The 10,083-nt window shown below is 36.2% G+C and overlaps 1 protein-coding gene across 5 annotated transcripts; it reads left to right on the top strand.

Annotated features, from left to right (window-relative positions):
• The first annotated feature begins 259 nt into the window (after positions 1–259).
• Positions 260–10,083, top strand: LOC132635635 (probable beta-1,4-xylosyltransferase IRX9H). Of its 5 annotated transcripts, none has more exons than XR_009580638.1 (5): positions 262–1,958; positions 2,344–2,593; positions 2,839–3,045; positions 9,586–9,888; positions 9,979–10,083. XR_009580638.1 is itself a non-coding variant. In XM_060352097.1 (5 exons), the coding sequence occupies exons 2-4, from the start codon at positions 1,105–1,107 to the stop codon at positions 3,001–3,003; spliced, it is 1,269 nt and encodes a 422-aa protein (XP_060208080.1). In that variant the 5' UTR covers positions 262–860; positions 1,071–1,104; the 3' UTR covers positions 3,004–3,045; positions 9,586–10,083. The 5 variants fall into 5 exon arrangements, 4 of the variants coding, with proteins under 4 accessions (XP_060208078.1, XP_060208080.1, XP_060208077.1 ...); XM_060352097.1 differs by having other exon boundaries at positions 262–860; positions 1,071–1,958; positions 9,586–10,083; XM_060352096.1 differs by having other exon boundaries at positions 263–860; positions 1,068–1,958; positions 9,586–10,083.

Here is a 10,083-nt window from a genome sequence, read left to right as displayed (position 1 = left end):
TAAGTATTCTTTTTATTAGTATATAGCAGGAACAATATTAGAGTAGTATTTATGAATTTGTCTTATAAAAAGTTTATATCAAAATTAAATTTACTTTATCAAATAGTTAAATTAAATATTTTGAAACAATAATACCGGTCATGTAATGATTCAAATATTGTGGAATGTGCCAACATAAAAGGTGACTAGTCTGACCCTAAAAAACAAAAACATATAAAGTGAGTAGTAATTAAAAAGGAAAAAAAAAAAAAGAAAAGGAAAGATAAAGAGTGCTCATAAATGTCATTTTTTGTTTTTTTTTTCTTGCTTTTTACAGTGGCCAAGTAGTCTACTCTTTTTCTCAAGATTCAAAACATTGAACACTTTCAGCTCATTCTATATGTTTGATTAGTTGTCCAAGAAACGGTTTTCAAGTTTCTATTTTAGTACTACCTTAACTAAATTGTCTCAAAAAGAGGTTTTTTTTTTTTTTTTTTGGCATAACAATTGTGATTGTTTCTTCTTGTTCTTTGTCCTCTTATTGATGACCCTTTTCTTATTGGAAGAAAATGGAGTAACCCTTTTCATTTGAGCTCAAGATTTGCTCATCTCAAGTTCAAATCTGGTGTTTTCTTGAGGTCAGAATTGACTTTTTCTTAATTGGTATTGGCCTTTTGTTGACTTATTTCAAGATTTGGTTGGTGGGGTGTTGTGGTCTTCTGTGTTAAAGTTATGATTTTTGATAGACATGTTGTTTCATTGTTTTAGTATAGATCAATACTTACTTAGAAGAGTTTTGAATTTTGAGGAATTGATAGTGTATTGTGATGGACTTTTGTGCTGCCAAAAGAGTCAAGTGGTTGGTTGAACTTTGCTTTGAGGTTAGTTGAACTTGTGCTGAATTTTCCATTATTGAGGATATCTTCATTGTACTTGATAAGCTTTCCCTCATTTTTAGCTATCTATAATTACAAAATTTTCACCTGATTGATTTAGTTGGATAAGGCCTGTAAGGTATTATTTTAGTGTGCCAAGAGTGTCTTTGAAACAATTTAAGGTTGCCTGATTAATATTATGGCTTCGATTAGAAGAACGTTGTCCCCAGTGCCTCGTCCTGGAAGCGCTATGAATGGAGAAAGTCCTGTGGCGGCCTCTCCACTGTCCAAGTCATCGTCCTGCAATCATAGCTATACACCAACTGGTGCATTGATGTCTTCTTTTGGTTCATTGGATTATGCATTATACAAGGTTCAGACATTTGTAGTTGGTCTTTTGTCACGAAGATCTTCTAGGCCCTTAGATAGGTCAAAGTTAAAGGGGCTCATTTGGAGGAGAGCGCTTCTACAATTCGTTTTCTGCTTCGTTCTTGGAGTATTTATTGGCCTTACTCCATTACTGAATTTGTCAACAAATTTTATATCTAAACATCAAGCTTTATCCTTTGACGTCCTCCAGCCCGAAGAAAATGCCCGATCATATGGCGTATCTAGAAACATGACTTCAACCATTGAGGACTTGCCTATCACGGACAATTCGACATCAGAGCCTAAATTAGTACATGTTGAACTGAAAGACGAAATTGCCTTCAATGCCCCGTTTAACCAATCACTTGACCAAGAGTTGATGGTGTCCCGTAAGCTTTTGATTATTGTGACACCTACAGAAATTCGGCCATTTCAAGCACACTATCTAAATCGTCTGGCCTATGCATTAAAGTTGGTGCCTTCTCCTTTATTGTGGATAGTTGTTGAGATGAACTCTCAATCTGTTGAAACTGCTGATATATTGAGAAGAACTGGAGTCATGTACAGGCATCTTGTGTGCAGCAAGAACTTAACTGATGTGAAAGAGAAAAATGTTCACCTAAGGAATGTGGCACTCTCTCACATTGAAAGACACCGTCTCGATGGTATTGTCTATTTTGCTGATGAACACAACATATACTCTGCTGATATCTTTGAGCAGATGAGACAAATCAGGTACTCTATTTATTAATTTTTCTTACTTTCAGCGTGTTAGCAACCTTGTTTTACTTTTGTTGATATAAAGCAGAGTGTAAGCAAGTTTCCAGTAGTCTATATCCTTATGGAACATTACCTATGCTCAATTTAGTTGATATTTGCATGTTCTCATTTCCTTTTTTCTTGCTTAAGCTATTACTTTACTATTTTGTTTATAGTCCGTCCTTATCAGGTAACTTCCGTATTCCTATGGCTTCTTGATCACTCTGATCTTAGGTGCCTCTCTTCTTTTCTTTTTGGTATAAGCATTTGGTCTAAATGCAGTGAGTCATGCCCCTCTAGGTGATGTGCTGACTCTATGATTCCACATATCAACTTTCTTGATAGATTTTGTTGTATGCAGCCGGTTCGGGACATGGATTGTGGCAAGACTTGCTGAAAATAATAGGAAAGTTATCTTACAGGGTCCAATCTGTAACGGTTCTCAGGTTATAGGTTGGCACACTGAAGGTAGAGCAAAAAGATTTCAGAGATTCTATGCAGAAATATCAGGATTTGCATTCAATAGTACGATACTTTGGGATCCAAAGAGGTGGCACCGACCAACACTAGAACCTATAAGGCAATCTGATACAGTCAGAGCTAGTTCACAAGTGAGTTTTGTATCTACCCTGCATCCCTGATGATTGTTAATTAAAAAAAGAAATTCTGTTAGTGGATAGTTCCACAGTCACCAAAGCTAATGTGATGGTGTACTTTAGAGAACATGGCTAGTGAAAATGAACTTGAAGTTGGAACGCTGCGCCGTACCATCCTTGAAAGAAAGGGGAAGGGATATTACAGCTGTTGTCTATATTACCTTATGCGCAAATGTCAATCCTAGTGATTCTATTTGCAGGTGAGCACATTTATCGAACAAGTGGTGGAAGATGAAAGCCAAATGGAAGGTTTACCAATGAACTGTTCAAGAATCATGGTTTGGCAATTCAACACCGAGATATTATACCCATATCCTCATGAGTGGCTGGTGAAAAATTACTCAAGCACCAGTACTTCAGTTTGATGACAATTTTGACATGCAGAGAAATTCCTGAGCATTAACAAGGTGAGTGAATTATGTCTATATTTTCCCCATGGAGCTCCTTACTAGCTCTTTTATGTCTTTTTGTTTCCAGCTTTTATGGAAAAAACAATGAGAACATTTTCCAGTATTATTCATCTGTGCTGTAACTTTTCTTTTATGAGGTGTCTGCTTGTCATGTTAGAATAAATTACCATTCCTTTCTTCCACGTCCCCCTCTCCCACTGTCTGTTCAACTTGTTGCTGTTTCTACTTTGATCGTTGAACGATTATATTATTGAGAATCCAGCAACCTGAAGGTGCTGTTGAATATTTATGGTGGACACATCCCGCTGATTATGTAAAGAGCTCAATAAGTCTATCATGGCCTCTGTATAATTTGCAACAGCCATGTCACACCCAAAAAAGAAAAAAAAGTGAAGAGATAATCTGTGTTTAATGCTAATTATAGATTCAATCTGCTTTCAAAAATTCTTATGTTCGTTTCCTTCCAATTGGTCCACCAATCAGCTGAACGGATTGAGTTCCAAATTTCAATCTTTTCCTTTTACATCCCTTTAATATACCAACCTCGCAGCAGCTCTTTCGTTGTCCTAGGCACAGTCCAATTGATTCCCACAATGTTCAGGATGAGTTCCTAGATTTTCTTGGTGAATGCGCAATGGATGAAGAGGTTATTTATGTCATTATTTGTCTTTCACACAATGAGCATTTGCTTATATTGATCCCTCCTTTCTGAAAATTCTCTTGAGTGAGGAACTTGAGGATAATTAATATCTTCTAGAGATGCTTTAAGTAAGGAACTTGAGGATATTGCAAAAGTTTTAGAGATATAATTGCATTGATAGAATTCAAGTTGAAAGAAATCTGGTGGCTGAAAAAGATGCAATAAGAGATCATACTTTGAATTTTTACAAAAGATCTCTTCACTGAAACAGAAAAGCGGAGACCTAAATGGGAGGATGAAAACTTGGCTAAATTATCAGAAGAGGAAAAGATCTGGATGGAAAGGCCTTCCATAAAAAAGAAGTAGAGCAGTGAATATATTTGAAGGGGATAAGGCTCCAGGCCCTGGTGGCTTATACACTTCTTCAATAGCTTACTGATGAAATGGCTATGGAGATACAACGGGGAGGATCAAGCTTTATGGAAAGAAGTCATAAAATGCATTGGTGAATCCAGTCCTTGGTGCACTAATTTGAGCTCTAATACCTATGGTGTAGGGGTCTGGAGGACAATCAGAGATTTGTGGCCTAAGCTGGAGTTGAATTTGCAGGTAAAAGTGGGGGATGGAAGAAAAACCAAGTTTTGGAAGGATGGTTGGAATGATCAAATTCCAGTGGACTCTTTTCCAGATCTGTTTATCTTGTGCAATAACCCTGAGGCTACAATCAATGATTGTTGGACTGCACAGAGCTGGAATTTATCCTTCCGGAGATTTTTGAATGACTGGGAGGTGGATAGGCTGGCTAATTTGCTAAAAGTTATTGATGAATTCAAGGGGATCAAATCTAACCCTGACAACTTAAGATGGAAACATAGCAAAGATGGGGAATTCACTGTTAATAGGGCTTACAAGAAGGAGAACATGGTGCAAAATGGGGTGTACCAGAAAGTATTGAAAAACATATGGAAGAGTTTAGCACCAACTAAACTGAAGTGCTTCACTTGGCTGGTAGCCAAGAGAGCATGTTTGACTCATAAAGTTTTGAAGAAAAAGGGTTCTATCATAGTTTCCAGATTCTTTCTTTGCAAAGAAACAACTGAGACTAACAACCATTTATTTCTGCACTGCAAATTCACAGCACAAATATGGGCACTTTTTCTCAGCCTCACAGAGACAAAGTGGACCATGCCTGTGCACACTGCAGACTTGCTAAGTTGTTGGATCAGAGAGGAGATAGCAAAGGGCAGAAGAAGTGGTGGAGGATAATACCCCAATGCATGTGGTGGACTGTTTGGAGAGAAAGAAATGATAGATATTTTGAAGATAGATCCAATTCCATTCAAAAAGTCAAATGGAATTGTATAGTATCTTTTTATTTTTGGTGTAAAGAGATAGGCTTAGAAGATATAGATCAACTTGTAGACTTAGTAAATCACTGTAAGTATTTCTTTTTACTCTGTTTGTTCCTTTTGAAGTTTTCCAGCATGTCCTTAATGCTGAGGAATACAATATTTACCAGTTTCAAAAAATAAAAAAAATAAAAATAAAAAGAACTTCTTCAATATGTTCTTCTTTGAAGAAATTAAAATGGAATGCCGTAAAAGTGAGAAATAGGAGAATATTTGTGTCCATGGGCAAGAGTAGGGTTCATGGGGTTGCGCTAGGATTTGTGAGGGGGGAAGTAGGGTGTATTTTAGAAATTGAAAAAAGTCTTGTGAGGGGGGAAGTACGGTGTATTTTAGAAATTGAAAAAAGTTTTCTCTTTTTGTGGTAGGGTTTTGTAGGAGGCTGGCGGGACTGGGAGAGGACGGGTGTTTGTCTTAGGAAGTAGGAAAGCTGTATAACCTTTAAGGCAGAAAAAAATTAATGACATTGTAGGATGGTGGGACTGGGAGAAGAGGGGTGTTTGTTTTAGCAAATAGGCCTTCATAACCCTTAAGGCAGAAAGAAATTAACTGTATTGGGAGAAACTGAACATTGGGTTGTAAAAATCACAGTGAATTAACTGTATTAGGAGAGTTTCCTTTTTTTTTTGTTGACTAGTTATTGGACATGTATGTTGTACGTGTATTTCATGCTGATCAGTACAGGCGTTTTAAAATGGTATAAACAATAATAAAATAGCGTATGATGAATTAAACTGATTTGAAAGGAAGAAATTCCTAATAATAATATTATTAGAACTTATATTTAGATGTAGGTTTAAGTCATAAACAACTTATATAGTACACTTGGTATTTATAACAATACATGTAGCCAATTGCAATAATGTAAAACAAAAATTTAACCACTAAGAAATTAAACAATATAAAAACTGGAGGAAACATTACCTTGTAAATTAAGTTGGATAATCATAGATTACGTCGAAGGAGGAATTAAATCGGGCACAAAGTCTAATCATGACTTCATGATAGATGTCTGAAAAATTAAGCTAATTTTCTTGGGGGAAATTTTTTTTGGAAAGAAAAGACCTCTTAGTATTTCTCTTCTTTATTTCCACTGCCTTAGCAAGGATTTTGCTCATTATATTTAGTGTGTTGGAATTGTTGCTAATTATAACACAAATGAATACTAAATGAGAAAATTGAAAAGTCTGCAATTCCTTTCACATGTCTAACTTATCTAGATGAAATCATGAAATAAATAAGGAAGATTAAAAGTCTTTTAACTCATTTAGTTATAGAAAACTGAGAGGAAAACGTAAGAAAGTGGCTGAGAAGATTACATTGCATTTCTTGTGAGATGTCATATTCACAGTAGCTATAATTTTCTTTAATTAATGCATACAAATGATGAATGATTTTCAGATAGATCAAATTGAACTGGGAATATGTTTGAACTTCGTTTTGCAACTCTTTAGATTATCCTTAAAGCATAATAAATTGGTTAATAAGTGGTTGACTTCTTAATTAATGTTTCATTTATCATTTATTGGAAATTAAATTTACTATTTAGTACAAAAATATTATAAAAAGAGTGTTTAGACGAGGGGCAATAATGTCATTCAACTTTTAATGTACATTTTGGTAATTCAACTTTGCACTTAGAGTCTTCCCACTTATAGGATAGTATGATGATGATAAGTAACTGTATTAGGAGAGTTTCAAATTTGAAGGGAGATTTTACAGTGAATTGCAAGTGGTAGCAAGATTTTACAGTGAATTGCAGACTAGATAATCTGGTTTGGCTGAGTGTGTATGCCTTCTGACTAGAGTAGTAATTGTGGTAAGTTTTCTACTTCCAAGTCAAAAACATTTCCTCCTTAGCCCTTAATTCTGTCCTTCACTAGTCAGGAATGCAATAGTTGCCTCTTGGTTAAGAACCATGCCAAAAACTTTACGGAAGGCCTGCGTCAAGGGGGTTCGATCTAACCATTGGTCAATCCACGTTCTGGTTTCTTTTTTCCATCACCTACTACAATCTCTATTAATATTTGAAATTCTTCCCAGTGCCTATGAATGCTTTTCCAGAGAGGTACACCATATGGCTCAGCTGTTTGTTTATTGCACCATGGCCCATCCAAACCATACTTTATGATGATACTTTTCCCGCAAAGCTGGTTCTACCACATTGGATCTCGGTAGCAATTTGAAGAGTAAGCTCTTGTCATGCTTCCTCAGGTCTCTAATTCCCAGCCTTTCCCACTTTTAAGAGTGTGTAACCTTGCTCCATCTTACTAAGTGTAATCTGTGGCTCTCTGAATCACCTTTCCTTAAAAATCCCTTCTTATTTTATCCAGTTCCTTCACTACCTTTAGAGGTATTGAATGCCATGACATATAATAAGTTGGAATCCCATCGAATACAGTATTTATGAGGGTGAGTGTATCCCCAAAATAAAGATATTGCCTTTCCCGTGAAGCGAGCCCATTTTTCTCATTTTGCCACCACATTCTGTCATACACCAGTCTGTCTATGTGACTATGTTTAGCTCCAAGGAGAAGGCCCTCAAGTACATAGGAGGAAATTCTCCACTTTTATGCCCCAGTATACATGCTAGTCTCTCCATGTTGTTTATGTTGTTTCCAAGAAGAACTGCTCGGTGCCAAATTGACATGTAGCTCAGAAACAATTTAAAAAATTAACATAATTACTTTCGATTACCTTAGTTGTGATCCTCTGCACCAGAGAGTACCAGGGTATCATTTGCATATAGCATATGGGATACCTCAATCGTGTTCTGTCTTTCAATACCAATGAAAGGTCATTGATCAATTTCCTTTTAGCTGGCTACCAACCATTCTACCGAGGAAAGAGGAAAGGAGACCTCTTTGTAGCCAGAAGTAGTCTATAGGAGCTCCATTGATTAGGATCGAGAACCTGACTCTAGTAACACATGTTATCAATCACTGAATCCATTTATCTCCAAATCCCATAGCCGTCATCAAATTTAGCAAAAAGCCGAGTTAACACTGTCATATGCTTTCTCCGGGTGTACTTTGCAATTGACTCGAGTTAACACTGTCATATGCTTTCTCCGGGTGTACTTTGCAATTGACTCCTTTTACCCTGTGCTTTTGCCTTGTAACCAAACAATCGTTGGCACCTCACATGCTGTACAAATACATTTTCAGATTCAGAGATTAGTTTCCTGGTCACCACTTTCATCCTTTCATTGAGAATACTGCAATGATTTTGTATATGCTACTCAAAGGACTGATCGATTTAAAGTCTTTTGACTGAATAGCTCCTTCATTTTAGGGAAGAGTATTCTGAAGGCAGCATTTACTTAAGCGCTCAAAGGTTTCCAATAGGCCTCCTTTTTGAATGACCAATATCTCTGGTAAAAAGCTTTGGTATATCTTTCGGGTCCAGGGGCCTTATCCCCAGCATCACCTTTTGAAACACTGAATACTTTGTCATCTGTAAAAAGTTCCGTTAGAAAATCATACTATATAGTAGGATTGGATATGGGCGGGTCGAAAATGGGTTAAACAAAAATGGATAAAATATCTGACCGCCCATATTTAACCCTGATAAAAAATGGGTTAATTGACGGATAATATGGATATCCGTATTACCCATGGCTTCAGGAATATTCAGGTGAGAACATAAGCTAAAAACCAAAATAAGTTTAGGTTCTCAGGAAAAATAAAATAGAAAAAGGTTAGACTCCGAGAAAACAAGAACTTATGAAACATAATAGAATACAAATGGGTATTGATATCCCTATTATCCATCTGGATATCTATTTTTTAAGTGGATAATATGGATAATATCCATATTTGATCCACTTCTAAAGAGTCGGTTATCCAACACATATCTAATGGGTCAGATTGGATGGTTAACCATTTTTTTGACCATTTTGCCAGCCCTACTATAGAGTCATAGAGGAAACACGAGAGTTCGCTCCTTCTCTCTCAGCTAAGGAAAGAGATACAGAATTCATGTACTTCGCTATTTATCGTTACTTACTAATGCTTACTCACCTTGCTTGTGCTTCAGTTTGGAGCAAATGTTAAATATTTGAATCAACTGCATATATTTCATATGTTATTGATGTCATTTATGTCAACTATACTGTGAACCTTTCACGTCAACTGCACTGATGTAACCATTTATGTCAACTAAGATGAACAATTATTTAATTGATGATGTAACCAATTGAGTCAGAGAGTATAGAAGAGGTTAAATGTAGAAAAAGGAAGAGAGTGGTCACTGGAGAGAGTAACAGCTAAACAAAAGATGTAGCATGTAAATTCGTTACTGCATTCTTGTTGACCTCTGAAATTTGGAGAAAAATAAGACTTCTTCTGTAACACATTTATAAGAAACTGAAGAACTAAATAGTAAATAACCAACTGAAAACAGATTGACTTTTCATGATGTTGTTCTTCCCTTTGTCAATAAGTTTTGGTATTAGCTGTTTGAAACATTATGCAATCTTTTCTAGTGCAGGGAAATTTAGTGAACAATTATGAGCATCTGCTGCAAATATTTATCGGACCAACCACTTGAATGCTATCAGTTTGGAGCTTGTAATGTTCAACTACATGCTGTTGTATCTAGAGAGACCAAGGAGACCAGTTCTCTCTGCCCTTTCCTCCCTACCCCATCGCTCCTCTTCCGTTTTTCTGTCCTGCTGCTATATCAGTAGATATTAATTTGTACAGTTGCTTAGCTAGTCATGGTATAATCTTCTGGCTACCAAGTCAGTAGCAGCAAAATTGTTGCCATGTGGAGTTTTTTTACAACAGATAGGTGAGTTTCACGTTCCAAACCAATTCTTTCGAGGAAGTTTTTTATAATGCAAGTTGATGCTGAAATGGAGTATTGTTCTTCAACTCGCAGGTTTACTAATAGACTTGTGCATATGTTAAGGTGCTACTCCGTTCCAACTTATATGATATTCTTTCGTTCCAATTTATATGATACTCTTTCAAGTGTTTGACATTA

The sequence above is a fragment of the Lycium barbarum genome, chromosome 4 (genome assembly GCF_019175385.1).
Source record: "Lycium barbarum isolate Lr01 chromosome 4, ASM1917538v2, whole genome shotgun sequence".
Taxonomy (NCBI): Eukaryota; Viridiplantae; Streptophyta; class Magnoliopsida; order Solanales; family Solanaceae; genus Lycium; species Lycium barbarum.
The sequence above is the reverse complement of the archived record's forward strand: the minus strand, read 5'-3'. Positions and strand labels throughout refer to the sequence as shown.

Excerpts from the sequence above, each read along its gene's own strand:
- LOC132635635 (XM_060352095.1), top strand. The coding sequence starts at position 1,054 with ATGGCTTCGATTAGAAGAACGTTGTCCCCAGTGCCTCGTCCTGGAAGC. Across the intron at positions 1,959-2,343 it reads GAGCAGATGAGACAAATCAG|CCGGTTCGGGACATGGATTG; the intron begins GTACTCTATTTA and ends TGTTGTATGCAG. Across the intron at positions 2,594-2,838 it reads CAGTCAGAGCTAGTTCACAA|GTGAGCACATTTATCGAACA; the intron begins GTGAGTTTTGTA and ends TTCTATTTGCAG.